We start from the raw sequence: 23,074 nt of genomic DNA, 5'->3' as shown, positions 1-23,074 counted from the left end.
TGCCACTACACCTTTGCATAGGGTTAGACGAGACAAGAGAGAGAGAGAGAGAGAGAGAGAGAGAGAGAGAGAGAGAGAGAGTGTCTCATAACCATTTACAACACAGTATGTGTTGCATTCATATCTAGTTTATCAGTTTTGAACAAATTTAGTGTAGAGGGTAATATCCCTGCCTGTCACGCGGGGTACCCGGGTTACTATGCATCTACATATTAGTATATCTTACTTGGAGTGTTCACTTATAGTAATATCTTGAAAATATATGCTACTATTTGTAACACTATTATGGAAAGGATAGTTGCTACTCGCCATACAGCGAAGATACTAGAAACTAGACAGGCAGAACAAAAAGACTGTCAGAAAGTGAGCTTTTGGACAAACAAGTCCTTTGTCAAAAGTAAACACACACACACACACACACACACACACACACACACACACGACCACAGTCTCTGGCTGCTGAGGGCAGACTGTGGGCAGCAGCACATGATGTGAGAGGCAACTGGATGGTGGGGTGAAGGAGGTGGCTGGGGCAGGTAGCGAGAGGGATAGCAGTGTAGCGGTTGGGGACAGTAAAGTGCTGCTTGTGGGAGGCTTGTGGGAGCATACTGGGACACAGGGATGAGGTGGAGAGAGGGTAAGGCAGCTAGGTGCAGTCGGTTGGATAGACAAGAAGGGGGGGGGGGGGGGCGACATAGTGGAAAAGAAAAGAAGTAGAAAGACCGAGGGTGCATTGGTGGAACAGAGGGGTGTGTAGTGCTAGAATGGAAACAGGAAAGGGGCTAGATGGATAAGAACAATGACTAATGAAAGTAGAGGCCAGGAAGGTTACAGGAACATAGGATATATTGTAGGGAGAGTTCCCACCTGCACAATTCAGAAAAGCTGGTGTTGGTAGGAAGAATCCAGATGGCACAGTCTGTGAAGCAGTCATTGAAATGAAGAACGTCGTGTTGAGCAGTGTACTCAGCAATGGGGTGGTCCAGCTATTTCTTGGCCACAGTCTATACATAGCCATTCATGGAGGTAGACAGCTTGTTGGTTGTCATGCCCACATAGAATGCAGCACAGTGGGTACAGCTTAGCTTGTAGTGACATGATTGGTTTCAAAGGTAGACCTGGCTTTGATAAGATAGGTGATGCTTATGACCTGACTAGAGTATGTGATGGTGGGAGGATGTATGGGACAGGTCTTGCATCTAGGTCTACTACAGGGGAATGAGCCATGAGGCAAGGTGGTTGGGAGCAGGGGTTGTGTAGGGATGGATGAGGATATTGTGTACGTTTGATGGGCAGCGGAATACCACTATGGGAGGAGTGGGAAGGATAGTGGGTAGGACATTCCTCACTTCAGGGCACAATGAGAGGTAGTCAGAGAATGTGGTTCAGTTGCTCCAGTTTTGGGTGGTACTGAGTCACAAGGGGAATGCTCCTCTGTGATGGGACAATGGGACTCTTGGAGTTGGTGGGTGACTGGAGAGATAAGGCACAAGACATCTCTTTTTGTACAAGGCTAAGAGGGTAATTACAGTCTGTGAAGACTTCAGTGAAACCCTCAATATAGTTCAAGAGGGATCACTCACCACTAAAGATGCGATGCCCACATGTGGCTACGCTGTATGGAAGGGGATTCTTGATATGGAATGGGTTGCAGCTTTCAAAGTCTACTAATTGTAGATTCTTCTAACGGAAGCATTTTCCTCTGCTGGTTTTACTTCATTCTGTTCTATAAATTTCAGTAATTTCTTCTGTCAGAAGGAAACGAAAATCTTCTACTGACATTTGTCCTCCATTATGGTTCCGTGGAGTGGATGGGCATTTAAAATGTACTGGTCAAAAATATGGAAAAGAAACACTCAGCATTTCATTCTCTTGTGCACTGACTGGAGTAAAGTCAGTAAAATGTGAGAGTGGTCAACAATAATATCATGTGGCTCAATGATCTGGTGCAAGTCTTCCAATTGGACACCATTTCAGCAACTTGCATGACCCTAACCTACCCTATAATCCTAGTACGGAAAGGGGACCTACAGTGTAACATGTAATCTGAACAACATGTTGTTCCTGACGAATCCTCACATCATTGAGGTAAAGGCCAGTTTAACGATAGATTAAAAAAGAAAAAATCTTTGGCCCTATCAGGATTTGATCCCACGACCTTTGGATTTCTAGTCATGCGCTTTACCACTAGGCCTCCATGCACAACTGTTAACAGCCCTCACACAAGACATATTGCAATTTCTTTTCCACTATAAACATTTATGCTTTGTCACAGGTGGTCATCAATCACTCTTCTCTTTTGTCATTTCACTTTTTTTTGTTCGTTTGTTGACGTGGACTGTATTACTCCTGCAGTTTTGGCATGTTGCACCTGTACTTACTGAACTGAGGAAAAGAGTCCAGTGGAGACACAATGGATCCATAAATGGGAGGATGGTGATTCAAACCTCTGTCAGGTCACCCAGAATTCCTTAAATTGCTTAAGGTGAATGTGGATATTGTTCCCTTGAAATGATATGACAAAATGCCTTCTCCCCACCATCCTCAATACAAGCTTGTGCTCCATCTGTAATGAACTAATTGTCAATAGCATGTTAAACCCTAACCTTCTTTCCTTTTGTTCCTATGGAATGATCCACAAGCAACTATTCTGTGGCTATGAAGCCAAAGAAACAAGTTTAGGCTTGAATCTCAGTTTTTTATCTAAAGAGTAAGTCCCCAACTCCAATGGAATTTAGCTGTTGTCACTGTATATCCACTGCAAAGGTAGTTCATTTGGCAAGAATAAATTGGCTAAAAGGCAATACCCTTTTGAACAAATATAGGCTTTCCACATCTTTCAATAACGCTGTAGCACCACACAAAATTAATCAACAACATTCCTAATGTTGCATAATCTGACCCTTCCAATAATGACAGAAATATTACTGATGTAATACATTCTCAAAAAAGATACCTAACAATACCGAGAAACAGCTCAGTACAAAAGTGGCGTGTTAAAATATCTGAAGTTTAGGATGAGATTATCTCAAAAACTATACATCGGGTAAAAATAGTGGGTAAGATGAGTTCGTAAGCTCAAAGGGGGGCATCAAATGATACTACAAGTGACCTCCAGCCTCATTTTTTATTGCAGATTTGGGTTCTCCATAAAAAAAGTAATCAAATTTTGTCTGAAATATTTTTAAACCATTGACAGATGGTGCTGAAATCAAGAAAAAGTAAAATTGGGGAAGAACTCGGATTTTTTAGAATGATCTGAGAAGGACGCATCAAATCGATACAAAATGTGCGCCAATGTTTTTATTACACCAAACTAAGCTTTTTTTTTTTTTATAAAATGTATCCCATCCGCCACAGTTTTTGATGGAGGGAGGTGGAATGGCATTAAAATCTCATCAGGGAACTCTTCACAATTGCATTACTCACCCGACTGTGGCCAAACTGCGAACTATGGCTCAGTATATAGTTCGGTGCAATGCGATCAGATGTCACTTCACTTTCAGACAGTGAGCCATAAACATCAACTGACGAAAGTAAATTATTCTTTAGCGAAACATGGCCCACTATCCTCCTACAGAGATTGTTGATATGATGTTCATTTTAGGTGAATGCCATAACAATTAAGCTGCTGCTGCGCAATTGCATGCGGATCATTTCCCAAACAGACAACATCCAAGCGAAAACATTATTCAAAATTGCATTCAATGAGCTCAAAATGGATACATGCACTGTCCACCTCATCATCGTAAATACAATGAAAATGACGCTTGTACCCTTACCATTCTCGCCTGTGTTCAACTGGATCCCAAAATGAGTAGTTGTGCAATTCGGAGACAAACTGGAATACTGAAATCAACTGTTTTGAGGAATTTGAAGGCACATAAATATCATGCATCTCATATCACACTGAAACAGGCATTAATGCCGAAAGATATGCAAATATGCATGCATTTCTGCCAATGGGCCTTGGAAATGATAAGTGGTGACAATGATTTTTTTAGATACGTTATGTTCACCAAGGAAGCCACATTCAAAAACAATGGTGAATTAAATCGTCATGATTGTCAATATTGGTCCCCTGTCAGTCCACACTGGCACAGACCTGTTGACAATCAAAACAGATGGTCGTTAATGGTCAGGTGCGGAATTTTAAATGGTTACTTGATAGGACCGTATTTTTTTGACTGAAATGTTACTGGGGAATCTTATTTAAAACTTCTCTGAGATGATTTGTTGGAGTTAATGGAAGATGTTGATTTAGAAACCAGGCAACGAATGTGGTTTCAACAGGATGAAGCAGCTCCCCATTATTCTAAAAATCTGCGGAATGTTTTAAATTTATGGTACCTTGGTCAGTGGATAGGACGCGGAGGACCAATTCAATGGCCTCCACGTTCACCAGACCTAACATCTCTTGACGTTTTCTTGTGGGATTATTTAAAAAATATTGTTTATGAAAGACAGCCCACAACCCAAAACAATATGGAGAAACGCATTCAAAGAGCATGTGCAACCATACCACGGAGGTGCTGCTCAAAACTGTGGACAACTTTTGCAGATGATCGACTTTATGCATTGAAGCAAATTTTGAACAATTTCTTCATGGCTAATTTCATTAATTAAGCACCCCAAATTGTGAGAGGCAAGGGGACTCTCACTAATGGAGCACCCCAACATGTGAGAGGCAAGGGGACTCACACTAATGAAGCACCCCAACTTGTGAGAGGCAAGGGGACTCGCACGAATGAAGCACCCCATGGGAACATCATTCTACTATGTCCATGTCGTTGTTCCGGGCTAATGCTGAAAGTAGGATACAGTACATTTTGTACAAAAATAGCTTAATTTGGTGTAACAAAAGAATTGGTGCACATTTTTTATCAATTTGATGTGTCTTTCTCTGATAATTCTAAATAAATCAGAGTTCTTCCCCAATTTTACTTTTTTCTTAATTTCAGCGCCATCTGTCAATGGTTTAAAAAATGTTTCATTTAAAAAATGTTTCAGACAAAACTTGATTACTTTTTTTATGGAGAATCTGAATCTGCCATAAAAATGGGTGTTTCCATTTAAGATTTAAAAGTTGCCCCTACCACACCCAAGGGGGCGGGGGCTGGGGGTCATGTGTAGTATCATTTGACGTCCCCCTTTGAGCTTACGAACTTGTCTTACCCACTATTTTTACCTGATGTATAGCTTTTGAGATAATCTTTCTACCAATGATCACTAACTATCAAAGACAAAATTTCTCAAATCCTGTATTAAGAATGGACTTGTGTGTGTGTGTGTGTGTGTGTGTGTGTGTCATACACAAAGAATTTTTTCAGCCGGTCGAAAAAAATTCTGTGTGTATGATTTCTGTCATGTCAAGGAAACAAAAAGATTCTTCTTCATATCTTATTCCACACGGCATGGCTCTTTTGATCTTGGTTATGACTGACATATACTAGTTTTGTTGTTGATTGTTTGTCTCATAATAATCACACACGTCATTTCACTCTCAATATCAAAAAGAAAATCTGGGTCTTTTTGTAAATTATTCCTTCTGGCCACAACTCCAGTGACAATATTTTTCCATTGGTCTGCTGTGACAAACCACAGCAAAAATATCAAACAGAAATGTTTCACACTCAGTTCCTCCTCTAAAATGTGCAGCAATGTGCTTCATGGCACAGTAGTTGTCTCAGTCTCAAGGATCTTTCAATGACAAAACACACAGGATATTTTTAACTCTTAGCATGTTTTCATTATGAGAGTGGTTTGAAAAGTTCTTGGAATCACCATGAGAGGTCAGTGCTAGCGCAACGAGATGTTCACGTGATATTCATTGGACTGTTGCCTGTAAACACATGCCACATCAGTGCTCTTGGAAGAGAGCTGTGGTGGTGACATGGCTCTATGGTTATTCCTGCGTAGTGATTTGTGAAGATGGAAAAAATCGAGATTCAAGCAGTGATTAAGTACTTTCAATTCTGAAAGGATAATTTTGGCTCAGAAACAGTTGGTTTGGACAATAAGTGGTGCAAGTTCATGAACCTTTCGTCGACCCCTGTTAACGACTCTGGGTATTTTGACGTTGGCCTCTCAATATACAAGGTGTACAACTTTGCTTCCACCGTTTGCCGATAGGTGGCGACAACGATAATTAGTGGTCGAAAGAAACAGATCGCAGACATCAGGCAGTTAGCTTGGACCTCGGTCAACATAACCTCATTCAAACATTAGTCGATTTGTGTCTACATCATATAGTTGTTCTTGATTGAAAATGTCAGTTTATGAGCCTAATTCTCATCATTTGCGGGAGGTGTTACTGTTTTTGTTTCAGTATGAAGAAAACAGCAGCTGAGTCTCATCGAATGCTCCCAAGTACGTACGGTAAGAACGCTATTGGTGAAAAAATGTGTCATGAGTGGTTTCAACGCTTCTAAAACAGTGATTTTAACATCGTAGACCGACACAGCGGTGGAAGAGAAAATATTTTCGAAGATGCAGAATTGGAGACATCGCTGAGTAAAGACTCATGTCAAACTCAAGAAGAATTGGCACGATTAGTGGAGCGACACAGCAAGCCATTTCAAAATGTCTCAAGGCTATGGTCATGATTTAGAAAGAAGGAACTTGGGTCCTGTATGAGGTGAAACGAAGAGATGTCGAATGGTATTTGCTTGTTTGGGAACAGTTGCTTCGGAGGCAAAAACGGAAGGGATTTCTGCATCGCATTGTGACCAGGGATGAAAAATGGGTTCATTACCATAACCCTTAATGCAAATCATCATGGGGCTAACCCGGCCATGCATCCTTGTCAAGGGCCAAACCGAATATTCGTGGGTCCAAGATCATGCTGCATTTAGTGGGACCAGCTCGGCATCGTGTACTATGAGGTGTTAAAACCAAGCGAAACAACCACAGGTGCTCGTTACCGAATGCTATTAATGTGTTCGAGCAGAGCATTAAAAGACAAACAGCCGCAATACACCGTGAGGCACGATAAAGTGATTTTGCAGCACGATAATGCTCGACCTCACATTGCACAAGAAGTCAAAACATACTTGGAAACATTAAAATGGTCCTACCCCACCTGCCGTATTCTCCAGAGATTGCTCCCTATGACTATCACCTGTTTAGATCAATGGCGCATGGCCTGGCTGACCAACACTTCCGATCTCATGAAGAAGTCACAAACTGGATCAATTTGTGGATCGCTTCAAAAGATTAACAATTTTTTCGACACGGGTTTCGTACACAGCCCGAAAGATGGGAGAAAGCAGTGACCAGCAATGGAAAATACTTTGAATGAGACATGTGTAACCAATTTGTTTCATTAAAGCCTCAAATGTTGGGGAAAAAACGGCAGAAGCAAAGTTGTACACCTTGTATATATTCCTTACTGTCATTTCTTGTTACCAATATTAGCTTATTCCCAAGAATAAACAGTTTTCACTCAGTTAATACTCGGCAGAAATCAAACCTGCATTCTGATTGGACTTCCTTAACTCTTGTGCAGAAAGGTGTGCAGTATACTGCTGCATCCATTTTCAATAAGCTACCACCACTCGAATTAAAAAATCTTAGCAGTAATCCACGCACTTTCAAATCGAAACTGAAGAGTTTCCTCATGGGACACTCCTTCAATCCTGTCGTGGAGTTCCTTAAAAAATTAAGCTGATTCTTGTTGTATTGTTTATTGTGTTTACTTAAAACTTATGCACAGACTTTTTTGGGGTTCATAAACATTTTATTATTATCTGTTATTACTTTTACTTTGCAATTTCATGTACTGACGTGTTCCGTGACCTTGGAGATTTGCTCCTCAAATTGGTCCTATGGAACTTGGCATGTAAATAAACAAAAAAAAAAAAAAAAGAAAAAGGACATTCTTGCTGATGTCCTGAATCACTGGCGGACTCAGGTCCTTCACATTCAACCGTGCCAAGTGGACAAATGAATTTAAATTCAGTTGGGAGAGCTTAGATGGTGACACACACTGTGGTTGGCCAACATGTGTCACTACTCCAGAAATCATTGCAAAGGTGCACAAAATGGTCATGGACAATCGTCGATTGAAAATGCATGAAATGGCTCACACTTGCCAGGTATCATCTGAAAGGGCATATCACATTTTAACAGAAGGATTAGAAATGAAAAAATTATTTAAAAGATGGGTCCGAGACTCCTGATGCTGGATCAAAAATGCACGAGAATGGACATAACAGAACAATGTTTGCCCTGTTTTAGGAGAAATGAACAAGATTTTTTGTGCCGATTTGTGACCACAGATGAAACATGGGTGCACTACTATAACCCAGATACAAAACAACAGTCAAAGCAGTGGAAACATGCTGATTCTCTACCACCAAAGAAAGCAAAGACAATGCATCGGCGGGAAAGGTCATGGCATCAGTGTTCTGGGACTCAAAGGGGATTCTGTTTGTAGATTATCTCCCCACTGGGCAAACAATTACTGAAGAATACTATGCTAACCTCCTGGACAAATTGCAACAAAAGATACGTGAAAAACGTCCAGGTTTAGCAAGGAAGAAAGTCATCTTCCGTCAAGACAATGCATGTCTGCACGCATGTACCATCGCCATGGCAAAATTACACAAACCAAGGTATGAATTGTTGCCACAGCTGGCTTATTCACCTGGTATGGCTCTGTCAGCTTCCATCTCTTCTCAAAACAGAAAATTTTTCTTGATGGCTGAAGATTCATTTCAAATGAAGAATCGATAGCCGGAGTTGACAACTATTTTGCAGGCCTGGAGGACACTCATTTTCGAGATCGGTTCAACGCATTGGAACATTGTTGGACCAAGTGCATTAATCTACAAGGAGACTACATTGAAAAATAAAAAAAGTTTCAATAATGTAAGTACTTTTTTTTCTTTTCCGTTCTGCGAACTTTTCAAATCACATTTGTATTTGGTGGTGTCAAAGCTGATCTTAAAGCAACATCTCCCTCTGTTTGAAATATGAAATCCTCTCGGATTTGCCTTTTTTAAGACCACTCATTTAAATGTTTCTTTCAGTGCTTTTACATTTCAGCTGCAGATTTCCTTAACAGGTGCTCCATTCTGTATTGTCTGCCACAGCAAAATATGCAGAACATGTTTTGTCAGCACACAGAACGAACACTACTGTGCAGCTTGAATATTCACACGAGGAAACACTATCTAGCAGACTGAAGCATAATCCCCACTCAGCAACAGAAGAAAAGACTTCATCAACCTTGCTTAGCTCGGGGGAGGATTCCCTGAGAATTGCAGATATGGGGAGGAAGATGCTGCCATAAGATACTCCTGACAAAATGCCTGGGGCAGGGGGCGAGGGGGGGGGGGGGGGGGGGTCGGAACTTTGAGCATCTTAAATTCCTGAAATTTTCCAGGTAAAATTTAATTCCTGAGAATTCCAGGTTTTCCAGAAGAATCACCACTCTGCCAGCAAGATATTACATCCTCTCCCAATTACACATATGGTTTTCATGAAAACAGTATTAAATTATTCTTTAAGTTTCTAATGTCATATTACATATTCATTAACTGTAACCATCAAGACCAGTAGATTACATGCACCAGGCCTACACTTACTTGCACTTCCGATACATTTGTGATGTTACTTATTCGAGCCCGATGCCACTGGCCCCTATATGGGCACACGCAATAATGTCCCACACAAATTGTAGGCTCAGTCATCTTGTAGTTTTCACTGTGGAGACTATAGAATGACCTGAAATACATTAAGTCATAGAAGCAGTTTCAAAATATAGCCAATAATTACTTCTTAAATTTTAATGGAAATGTCAAATACCTTCTCAGTCTAAGAAGTTAAAAGGAAACAGCATTTTACTAACTAACTGACTTACAAAGTTGCATGTTGGAAAGACTCTCTCACTATTATCATACAATTATGACCTGAATACAGTTCAACAAAAACAGAAAGAAAACATACAACATAGTTTTTGATGTTGCCTTTCAGGACTTAGAAAGGTTCACAAATTTCAGATCTGAAGATAGGCACCTACTCTAAATCAACTTGCTTCCTAATGCCTATAAAATATTATACTATGATTTGCCATTACCTAGAATTACATTGGTATGTTCAATCTGTGCCCAACTGAAGAGGATAAATCAGTATGTATACATATTTACTAGTGTCAACAAAGTGCATTTTGTAAATAAAGTTCACGTTATATCTTTTGTCAAGTAACAACTAATCAAGTTAAGACAGGTCCCAACACGACAAAATACCCAATACTTCCTATAACGTACTTTACGTAGCCATATCAGTTTTATAATTAATTTTAGCCCATGAGGCGTAAACTGTCACTGTTACGTGCTATAGTAACTTTAAACATCTAGCACATTACAGACATGAGAAAAAGTAAGAATTGTAATTTTACATAGTTTTACTCATAATAATTTCATGTTACTACTTAGTTACTATACAACATAAATATTACAAAAAGTGTCGTCAAAACTGTAAACTTCAGGCGCAGCTCATAGAGGGCGCCATACGCAAAACTGATGTGTACTGTGAAACCAACATATAATTTTACGACAGTAATGGTTGAACAGTGTAAGCATTCACTCGAGCACGAACAACTGCTACAATTCCGCACTAGTATGTAATGTTAACATTAAAAGACAACAATGTGACGGACTTATAACTTTTGTAAATCACATTGTAATATATACTCTTGTATTTGTTTTAGCATTGATAATGACCTGACACAGGTCGAATCTGATCTGCGTTGTGACTATAAATGTCATATTAAAGCAACTTAATTTTACAACTGATTGCTGCTCTATCTAACCCAACATATTTATTGGTATAACGACCAAACAATTATTTCATGATAACACCAATAAGCCTGTCTATGAAATGTTGTACTATTCTTCACCCACAATGACAGAATGGTTTAAAACGGACACTATGTATTACTTTATACAAACTTGACTGGTTTAGTCATTAAAATTTAAATTATTTATAATCATACTGAAAGAGAATAAGAGGTAATTTAAAGGTGGTTAGCCCAGAAGCCTCGGTGGCAAAATAACATGGAATGTGCTGTGAAGAATAACAAAATATTTCATTTCTTTGGTGATCAGGAAGTACTTATTGCAAGACTTGCATACGTATTATAGCAGTGAATATGACTCCATGAGCTGTGACAGTGAAAGCAATATCCAAACAATCAGAACAACAAAAAATTACTACAGAAGATATGCAAAATATTTCTATCCTGATGTTAAGTTCATACAAAAAACATAAAATACAGATGCTAGCATGTAAGACCAGCCAACGACTAAGGTATTAACATAAGATGAATAATTTCACTAAGCCAAAAAGTGTGGTCCCAAATATGGATGCATGAGTAAAAACTGGAGTCTATACAATTTTGAAATTTTTGAGTTATGCTTTGATTCCTGTAACCAAGTCAAGGGGGGAAAAAAGCCATGTCCTGGATGTGTGAGTAAAAAATGGAGACTATACAATCTCTACATTTTTGAGCTATGTTTTGATTGCTGTAACCAAGACAAGGGGGAAAAAGAATCATGTTCTGGAGTGTGGTAATAGACTAATGTACTTCTAAAAAATGAAATTTGTTTGTTCTGCAGCTAATGAGCCTTATTTATCTAGTGCTGAACTTGGCAGATTGTGATTTGATGTTTCATGTTTACAATAATTGTGAAGACAATAAAAGTAGATAATATTGAGTTGGTTCTTGAAAGGGAAGACTGGATCTTTAACATAAAGTTAATCATTCACCACACACTGTTAACCAGGGTAACTTGTAATAGTATTATTTATTGATTCCAAGAAAGTATTTCACTCTGTAGATAGAGAAACTATATACATATAATTGTTAGAGAATTTGGTGTTGAAGCACTACATCCAAAGTGAAATCTATGTGAAAAGTATGTCAGCCATTGGAAGTAAAGACTGGTGTTACAGACGGGGACAGTGTATCACCTTTACTGTTTAAATGTGTTTCAGAAAAAAATGTAACGATATTGTATTTGGAGCTAACAAAGCAACCAAACTGAACAATAGTTCTGGAAAAATCAACTTTTATCTCTTTTTATTTTATCGCACCCCCACTGTTTGTTATGCTAGGGAAGCTAATTTTCTTCTTAACATCTTCCTGTGTAATATACGGCTGTTCAAGAGGCAACACCTCTGCCATTTTCATCATTGCCAGTGTTCTTTTGTTTTTATTCATATATTCTTTTGATCATATTCCCACAATTGTGGAAATTTATGATACACTAAGATATAGTGTAATAAAAACTTCCTCACTAAACATGTTGTAAAACATCAACACAACACCATACAACTTCTTATCAAATTGGCCATCAATTAAAATTTCTCTCAAACATGCACTATGCTTGACAAACATATGAAAGAAAAGCCATACACTGACAAATAATTTGACAAACTGTTTGATCTTTTATAGTGGCCCTTACACATTCAGTTTTCCTGAGTAACAAATCTGTTTTTATACTTTATTATATACACCACGGTGCATCTCAAGTGTTATAAATTCCATTACCTGTAACTTTATTCAAATTGTACTATCATTAACAAGTGGATTGGTTTTAACTTTAAGAAATACTCTTATAGATCAGTGGCTGCGTCTGCCAAATTAGTTCACAGGAATTCATTTACAGAGGCAATTCATGACAGTTTAGGCAGTGTGTGAATGTTTGTGAAAAGCATTTTATTTAAGTTTCACTTAACTTCAATCAAAATTAAAATCATGTGTTCCTCAAATTCATTAGAATATCAAAGCTAAGTCCTACAAACTTAAAGCCAGAAAAACAGAAGCTGCAGTGAAGAGATTTTAACCCCATTGTTGATGCAATGACGAACAAGCGAGTTAAATATTATACTTTATGCTAGTAAGTCCAACAACCACTTTCGACAAATTTTTTATGTGCTTTGTCCTCTTTATTCTACAGAAGCAACACATAAAATAATATGCTATTATTTTTTTGTTGTAGTGGTAGTTGGATAAGTTACTGTGCGTGTGTGTGTGTGTGGGGGGGGGGGGGGGGGGGGGGGTAAGCTTTCACATGTATGGTGTGATGGCAGTGATGAGGATTCCTGTGCCCACAAAATGCTGAAGGTATCACAAATCTGTGCCATACCCTGATACACCTCTAATCCTTCCACCATTCCAAGAATCAGCTACAAAGGAATATCCCCTCGTTATATCATCCTAGACTAGGAAACCACCCCCAAAAACCAACCACAAAGAAGCGTTCACTTCAGAATGGAAGAACTGAACCACATCCTTCACCCGGGTTTTGATTACCTATCATCACAGTGGAAATGAGGTACATCCAATGCAAGATGCCTCCCACACCTCCTAAAGCGCTTCCCTGTCACCCACTCAACCTACACAACATCCTCGTGCACTCTATGGCATTCCCATTCCCAACCACTTGGAACAGGGGTCATATCCCAGTAGAAGACACAGCTGCACAAACTACCCGATTCACCCACCCAGCACATCCTATTCCATTCCTGCTGAAGGCCTATCCTATCCCATCAGAGGCAAATCCACCATGAAAACAGCCATTCATATGGGGAGTAATCAAAAAGTAAAAAGTAACAGGAATTTACATTTTTCTTAAAGAATCTTTATTTGTTCATCAACATCAACTTTGTACCTTTCAAAGTAACCTACCTGAGATATAATACGTTTATATCAGCACCTTTTCCAATCTTGGAAACACTTCTGGGGCCCTCTTTTCATTATGGTATTCATCTCCTTCAGTAATTCTGTTTTCATCTCATCAGTGGTGGTAAAATGACTTCCTTTCATGTTTCTCATCAGCCTTGGAAATAGAAAGAAGTCACAGGATGCCACATCCAGCACATACGGTGGCTGATGCAACATAATGGTTTTTGTTTTTTTATCATGAACAAGCACTGAGGTGTGTGCAGGAGCATTATTGTGATGCAGTTTCAATCAGTGGTTCTGCCACTACTCTGGTCGCCTTCTTTGATTTGCTTCATACAAATGTTGCATAACTTCCAGCTAGGATTTCTTATTGACTGTATGACCATAAGGCAGGAACTCACGATGTACTATACCATAGTAATCGAAGAAAACAGTGAGAAAACCTTCACATGTGATCAAACTTGCTGACTTTTTAAATTATTATTATTTATTATTGTTTATTTACTTATTTATTTTTTTCTTAGCTATTAAGGCAGTTTCCATTGGAACAGTTGAGTCTTTGTTTCAAAGTCATACCTGTATGCCCATGTTTTGTCACCTGCTATAACCTCCTTTAGAAGTTCTGCATTGTTGTTGATTTCATTTAGAAATTTCTGAGTGATGTCTACATGACATCATTTTTGCTCAAAATTCAACAATTTTGGAACAAACTATGTTGCTACAAGTTTCACGTCCAAACACCCGAAAAAATTGGTTGGCAATACCCAAATGATATGCCAACATCATTAGCAATGTCTCGTTTTACTTGTTTCACAGTAATGTCAGCAAATGATGTGCTAGTGTGTCCAGGGTGGTCATTGTCTTCGACATCTTCTCAACCCCCTCTGAAATGTTTGTACAACTCCTAAATTCCTGTCTTACTCATAGTAGATTCTCCAAAAGCCACAGTCAACATTTCAAATGTGATGCTGCACTTTATTCCATATTTCAAGCAAAATTTAATGCAAATTCTTTGATCCATCTTTTTGGAAGTAAAAATTCATCCAGCACACGAAAATATGTATAACCTTTCAACAGGCAACAACAAACCAAATATTCATAAAAGCTGAAAATGCAAACATACATTAGGAGGAATATGTGTACCAACAAGATAAAAAAATTTGAAAATCGGATGTATAAAGTCTGCAAAACTAAAAATTTCCCATTACTTTTTGATCACAGATCTGCTGCAATTCCTGCACAGCATTTTATATGGTCATGGCCACCAATCAGCTATGTAGCTTTGGCCAAGAACAATGTTGACCACACAGCAGCACAACATGCAAGTGAGTATAACATACTCAATTTCAATGGCGGCTTCACAACCCAGGCCATCTGGATCTTTCCCTCCAGCATTAGTTTTTCTAAACTACAGAGATGGGAGTTATCTCTGCAACACATCCTTTGCTCCAACCATCCTGGCTGTAATCTCTATTAATCCACTGTCCCCACATCATTTACCCAACAGTTCCGCTTCTTTCATCCTGTAATGCCCTCCAAAACCACACCTCCACGTCACCTTCATCGCACGCTGCACCCTAACAGCTCCTATACCCGTGTATCAGATGCCTAGCCCGTGCATCTGCCACCCCACCCTCCCATATTACTAGCCAGCAAAGCTGCTGCTTCCCTCCAAGTCACTAGCTACCCATCCAAAACACCTCTTGCCTCCTGCCCCTCTCCCCCACTACCCATCCCAGTCAACATGCTGAAATGCATAAATTATTTATGATTTGTAACGATTATGTAAAGTCAATAAGTACCGTTAATTTATTTCAGAAATGATCTGTATTTGCAAGTATGTAGGGAAAGAGAATTGCAGGTTGCTAACGAATGGGCCTACGGACAATGTTTCAATACAGATTTTAATTTGCCTTTCCATATTCTAAAATAGGACGCCTGTCAATAACTTTAAAATTTATAATCAGACTGAAATGCTCTGAACTGCATTTGTGGAAGGCACAGGCAGCAAGAGAGAGCCACAGAAATGCAAAGAAATGGAGCTTTTCCAGAACACGAAAACAACTAAAGGCTTTCCTAGGGTTATGATCATTTTTTCAATGTTTTGTGCCCAATCGGCTACTGAATAGCTTAGTACTGGTAAATCTGTTAAAGAAGAACACACAATGGAAGTGGACAAAAGAATGTCAGGAAGATTTCGAGCCAATTAAATACACACATGTACAAGTTTGAACACTGAAATTTTACACCTTCCCAACATTCTGGCCTGGGAACATGTCTTTTTCAAATTCATGAAAAATAAAATGAACATGAAATAAGGATAATATGTTTTGCTATTGGAACTCTGTCAGAATGTGAGTGTGCATATTCAGCCACAAAACTAGAAACATTAGTTATGGTGTGCGCTTTCAAAAAGTTCAGTTATTATTTACATGTCGAAAATACCAGGCTGTGACCATCAGCCATTACGTTTTATTTTGACCTGTACGTTGTTCCATACTCTACTGGCTCAATGGACAATATTTTTACAAGAATATGATTTTGAAACTGTATGCATGAAGGGTACATAAGGTTTACCAGTATTCGAAGGCCTAGTGTAGCAGAACTTCAGACTATAGAGTATTATTAATGAAGCATAGTAATTGTAAACAGTACTCCCTGGATATGTGTAGAAACATGGAGTTATTACAGGATTGAAAGTGAAGCAACTCTTTACTGAGAATCAGGACCAAAGGGAATTACCACATTATAAGCTGAAGGATAATACGTTGTTCTCTGGATGGAACATACTTTCTGATACATGGTGCATATATACACGAGCTAATAGTCAAGATGTACTAATCTGGTACACACATCATGCATGAGGAGATTTTGGTATTTCAAAATGTGCAAGGAAAGTTGCTTTATACTGTTATTTTACTACCATTCTGAGGCATATTCAACAAATGTTACAGAACTGTCTAATTTGCCAGAAGGCTAAACCTACGAGTACATGTTGTAGAATGGAATTACAGCCAATAATACCTATGAAATCATTACATATTGTCTCTACTGATCTATATGGATCATTACCTTTGGCTATAGAAGGTGTAAGGAGCTGGTAGGTTTATACAACACTTTTCATAATACGTCAAGTTGTATGTTGTAAAGTCCTCAGCTGCAGCTCCAATCATTAAAAGAAAGCTATATGATTACATATCAACTGTGGAAAAGCCTATCGACAGGTTGTTAGACAATACTTCTAATTTCATAATCAATAAATGGAAGCAGTTTTTCAATGAACAACAGATTAAGTGGATCTTACTATATAAATTTCACCCGGAAGCCAACCCAATTGAGGGTTTTCCATAAATTTCACAGATTCACTTAAGCGAGCAAAGTGGGTTGAATGTCTTGGAGTACTTGAAATAATCATGAATAAGCTTCCTCTTTATTTGACTTCTGATTTGATATATAAGATCAAAGAGAAAATGAATGGTTAGAGCCTGTTCCTCGTCTGCCCATAGATGAAGTTACCTGGGAGGAAACGCTTTCCCCATGCGGGCATTACTGAATCATGCTGTTTGTGAGTTCTTTATACATAAGTTTGTGGATAACAATGAAGATAAGAAGAACTGAATTTTGGTTATATAAGAAAAAAGGTGTTTGAGACCTTTTTTAATCACTTTACAAAAATAATTTAGTAATAATAGATTAGGTGGAATTTTAACTTAATATATGAATTTTTTAAACTATAAAACCTAATTAACACTAGTAGATATAAAATTAGGAGTGGGTTCTGAATGGTTGGCAACAGAATTGGGTGAAACAAAAGTTTTACCACTCTTTAGCCTGAAATAAAAAGCTTATATTTCTAGTGACCCACATAGATTCCACACACGAAATCTGGACACAGTGTTGTAAGGTGTGCCACAGAAGTTGGCAGTTGCTAGAAGCATCAGACGCTGTCACTCGAAGATGCGTCTGCTGCCGTAACGCTATGCACTCTACCAGCAAGCTGATAGCTTATAGAATTGGGCCCGGCCAGCCTCACCCTCAGTTATATACTGAAATTGACTAAGATTATTGGACTAGTAACATGCCACTCCATAGCAAGTACCTCTTTTTTTTTTTAAAAAAAAAAAAAAAAAAAAAATTATTTCTAGATGTATTAATGTGTTGTGGCCATCGCTGTCTGTGTGTTTTTGTGGTTAGAATACTATTAGCGTTCAAAATTTTATAACATATAAAACAGCTAATGAACAGAAAAAGTAAATAAGTGGCATTGATCATGGCTTATAAAAAAGGGAAAAGATAAGCAAAAACCATTCTAAAACATAATAAATAATCAAAACATAGAATATGTACATATATGTACATGGGTAAATGTATAATAATAATATTTTTTAATATCTGGGATGTATTTTGCATGAATCTTGAACATGCGAGAAGTAACATGGTCCAATATAGTTGCTGGCCTGGTGAAACAGTAATTCACATACCTAAATGTATGACTGACAAATGCAAGAGGATGAGCAATTTTTAGAGGGACGATATACTATGCTATCTTTGAACAACATAAGGTGCTACTTAATTTCGGTCCCAATCTTTTATTTGATAGAAATTGTCAAAACACGAGATGAAATGTGACGCTAAACTTTTTTGGGAAACTGTGCTTTAAATGACAATATTATTCTGTAGATGAAGGACAAAAAAGGAGTTTGAACTGGGGTTATCGTATTTATATTGTTATAGCAAGATGTGTCTACAAAAAGGAAAGTAATATGCGACCTTTGACATTATGTAGTTAAACTCTTTTTGTGACAAATATGCCTCTTTTGTTTTTCATTCTGACAACAATCAATTGTAAGTTTACCTCAGTTATAGATGTGGTAATATCAAAATAATAATGATGAATTTAACTGGATGTTGACTATCATTTCATAGTGAAATCTGAATCTTAAACATAATTTCATTTATTGAGAAGTGAAAAGTAATTTGGACGGCAGTTCATAGATGTGGTCTGGTACCGTGGCGAAGCCGTCCTGTGGTATAACATAGCAAACGCGTTTGTAATCTATCCTTAACATAAAGTACCTACATCTTACTGCATAGTAAGTCCAATATCTGAGAAGTGAAATCAATTTTTCATTGACATAATCATATAACTTTCAGATCATATATGTTTCAGGCCATTATCATTCTGCTACATAACTTGGTAAATGGTGGTCAATCATTTACTTCTCTATTTGGAAAGAAATAGGCTGATTCTAAATTTCGTGATGCAGTGCCACAATTAGATTGGTGGCAACAAATCTAACACACCATTAGCAAAGCTTATAAAAATCGCTGTTGTACTATCTTGATGCTGATCACCTTTGTGATTTGCCTTTGCCTGAGCTGCAGTTAATGAGAATGTAAAAGAATAATATTTTAGTAGGAAAAGGCAGGATGACAGATGTTATCTTCTTAACAAAGAGACAGGGAATTTCGTGCAACTATTTATGAGAACGGCTCAAAATTTTATACCAAATGATATCAATGTTGCTCCCAATGAGAAAGTGTGTTACAAGAATGACATTTATGTGCCTGATCGCTGGGTGGAACCAGTGCCAAAAGCTGTGAACAATAAAATATATTAGATGGTTTTTATTTTTATTTATTTATTTATTGTTCCGTGGAACCACATTAAGGAGAAGTCTCCATGGTCATGGAACGAGTCAATACACGAAATTATAACACGATTGTAGAAAAAGATAAAATGAAATATAAGAAACATATTCAGTTGTAGATTGTAGAAACAGATAAAATGAAATATAAGAAACATATTCAGCTGACACGTCGTTAGTTTAAATAAAGAAAATCAAGAATGTAACACTGGAATTTGCTTAATTTTTTAGCTCTTCCAGGAGCTCCTCGACAGAATAGAAGGAGTGAGCCATGAGGAAACTCTTCAGTTTAGACTTAAAAGCGTTTGGCCTATTGCTAATATTTTTGAGTTCTTGTGGTAGCTTACTGAAAATGGGTGCAGCAGAATACTGCACTCCTTTCTGCACAAGAGTCAAAGAAGTGCATTCCACATGCAGATTTGATTTCTGCCTAGTATTAACTGAGTGAAAGCTGCTAACTCTTGGGAATAAGCTAATATTGCTAACAACAAACGACATTAAAGAAAATATATACTGTGAGGGCAATGTCAAAATTCCCAGACTATTGAATAGGGGTCGACAAGAGGTTTTCGAACTTACACCACACATAGCTCGAACAGCCTGTTTTTGAGCCAAAAATACCCTTTTTGAATCAGAAGAATTACCCCAAAAAATAATACCATATGACATAAGCGTATGAAAATATGCGAAGTAGACTACTTTTCATGTTGAAATGTCACTTATTTCAGATACTGTTCTAATTGTAAATAAAGTGGCATTTAGTTTCTGAACAAGATCCTGAACATGGGCTTTCCACAACAGCTTACTATCTATCCGTACGCCTAGGAACTTGAACTGTTCCGTCTCGCTTATAACATGCCCATTCTGTCTGATTAAAATACCAGTTCTTGTTGAATTGTGAGTTAGAAACTGTAAAAACTGAGTCTTACTGTGATTTAGCATCAAATTATTTTCCACAAGCCACGAACTTATTTCATGAACTACATTATTTGATAATGTTTCAATATTACACACAAGATCCTTCACTACCAAGCTGGTGTCATCAGCAAACAGAAATATTTTTGAATCACCTGTAATACTAGAAGGCATATCATTTGTATAAATAAGAAACAGCAGTGGCCCCAGCACCGATCCTTGGGGAACGCCCCATTTAACAGTGCCCCATTGGGACTGAACATCATTACCACTCTCAATATTGTGGAGAATTACCTTCTGCTTTCTGTTCTTAAAGTAAGAGGTGAACCAATTGTAAGCTACTCCCCTTACTCCATAATGTTCCAACTTCTGCAGTAATATTTGTGGTCAACACAGTAAAAAGTCTTCGTTAAATCAAGGAAAACACCTAACGTTCGCAACCTTTTATTTAATCCGTCCAAAACCTCACAGAGAAAAGAGACTATAGCATTTTCAGTTGTTAAGCCATTTCTAAAACCAAACTGTACATTTGACAGCAAATTATGTGAATTTAAATACTGCAGTAACCTTGTATATACAACCCTCTCGATAACTTTAGCAAACACCGATGGCATAGAAATAGGTCTATAATTATCAACATTATCCCTGTCTCCCTTTTTATAAAGTGGCTTCACTACCGAGTACTTTAATTGGTCAGGAAATCGACCACTCCTAAAGGAAAAGTTACAGATATGGCTAAGTACTGGGCTAACATACATGGAACAATACTTCAGTATTCTGCTAGATACCCCGTCATATCCATGAGAGTTCTTGGTCTTTAGTGATTTAATTATTAACTCAATCTCCTTCTTGTCAGTATCATGGAGGAGCATTTCAGGTAACAGTCTCGGAACACTTTTTTCTAAGAGCACTATATGATTCCCTGTTGGGACTAGGTTTCTATTTAGTTCACCTGCTATATTCAGAAAGTGATTATTAAATACTGTACATATATGCGACTTATCAGTAACACGGACATTCCCACTACGCACTGATTCTATATCATCGATCTGTCCCCGCAGACCAGCCACTTCCTTTACGACTCACCATATGGTTTTAATTTTATCCTGAGACTTAGCTATTCTATCTGCATACCACATACTTTTTGCCTTCCTAATAACATTTTTAAGCACCTTACAATACTGTTTGTAATGGGTTACTGCATTTAGATTGTGACTGTTTCTAACGTTTTGATATAATTGCCACTTTGTTCTACAAGATATTCTTATACCTTTAGTCAGCCACCCAGGCTGCCTGTTTGTGCTAGTACCCTGTTTTGAACATTCTAATGGAAAACAACTTTCAAAGAGCACGAGAAAAGTCTTGAGGAAAGCATTATATTTATCGTCTATTGTATCAGCGCTATAAACATCTTGCCACTCTTGTTCCTTGTTAAGGTTTGCAAAAGTCTCTACAGCAACTGGATCAGCTTTCCTAAAAAGTTGGTAACTATATTTAACATGTGTTGCAGCACAAAAATCTTTTAGACTTAAAATTTGTGCATCATGATCTGAAAGGCCATTCATCATTTTGCTAACAGAATGCCCTTCTAGTAATGACGAATGAACAAAAATATTGTCTATGGTTGTTCTACTGTTCCCTTGCACTCTCGTTGGAAAGAATACGGTTTGCATAAGATTATATGAATTAAGGAGGTCTACCAGCATCCTTTTCCTTGCACAATCACTTATACAATTTATATTGAAGTCACCACATATAACTAACTTTTTGTATTTCCTATAAAGTGAACCAAGAACCTCCTCTAGCTTTAGCAAAAATGTTGTGAAATCGGAGTCTGGGGATCTATAAATAACAACAGTAAGAAGTTTAGCTCCACTAAATTTAACCACACCTGCACAACATTCAAACACCTTTTCAGTGCAGTACTTTGAAACATCAATTGACTCAAATGGGATACCGTTTTTCACATACATGGCTACTCCCCCACACCGCAAAGAGCTCCAAGAAAAGCTGCCAGCCAACCTGTATCCTGGTAAAGGAAGCCTCTGAATTATCTCCTTATTTAAGAAGTGTTCAGATATACCAATAATTTCAGAGTCAAGAATACAAATTAATGATTGTGTCACTTGTTAAGTCAATTAAAGAACTTGCCGTTCACATAGAAAGGGCTTCTGATGGACAAAAATAAATAAATAAAGAGGCTGCAAATGCACAGGCTTAACGTAAAATGTATCTGTCCAATAGTAATGAAATTCAAATACTCCGTGATTGACATTAAAGGTTAGAGAAATGTGGACTTTGCAAGATTACCATTGCGCTGGAGCCTATGACCATTCTGAAGCAAAAATAACAGATACACAGAAAGTCCTTCAAAAATCTTCCTTACATATCCCACACCTTGTATTTCAATCTAACATTAGAGCATGGAATTAATGAAGAACATGTGAAATACACTACTGAAAATGATGATGACTAAACCAGCAGCTCAAGTGCTGGCAGTGAAGTAAATTGTATGGTTTAATCAATGTTTTGGTATGTTACCAATTTAAAGCATGTCCTTGAAAAATTCTAGCAATGAAAATAGATAACATGTACATAGTCTGATTTTCCTCAAATTCTAACTGCTCTTCAATTTGGGTCAGAACCTTTTTCTGAAAAAGTAACCAAAAGAGGGAACTTTCATCATAACCGAATCTTTCTTATAAGGATATTCTCAGACATAAAATAAAACAATGTTTTGATGTGTGCTACTTGCATTATTTAAAGTAAAAAAATGATAACACATAAATGCATTTTCTCGAAAATGAGAATATGTATG

The 23,074-nt window shown here is 37.8% G+C and overlaps 1 protein-coding gene across 1 annotated transcript in view; it reads right to left on the bottom strand.

Annotated features, from left to right (window-relative positions):
* LOC124612458 overlaps positions 1-23,074 on the bottom strand; it is a 147,295-nt gene that overhangs the window by 25,410 nt on the left and 98,811 nt on the right. The window contains exon 10 of the mRNA XM_047140686.1: positions 9,591-9,729. Coding sequence (XP_046996642.1) covers positions 9,591-9,729 — 139 coding nt within the window. The remainder of the gene's footprint in view (positions 1-9,590; positions 9,730-23,074) is intronic.

This window comes from Schistocerca americana, chromosome 4 (assembly GCF_021461395.2).
Source record: "Schistocerca americana isolate TAMUIC-IGC-003095 chromosome 4, iqSchAmer2.1, whole genome shotgun sequence".
Taxonomy (NCBI): Eukaryota; Metazoa; Arthropoda; class Insecta; order Orthoptera; family Acrididae; genus Schistocerca; species Schistocerca americana.
Note: the sequence above shows the minus strand (reverse complement) of the source record. Positions and strands in the feature narration are given on the sequence as shown.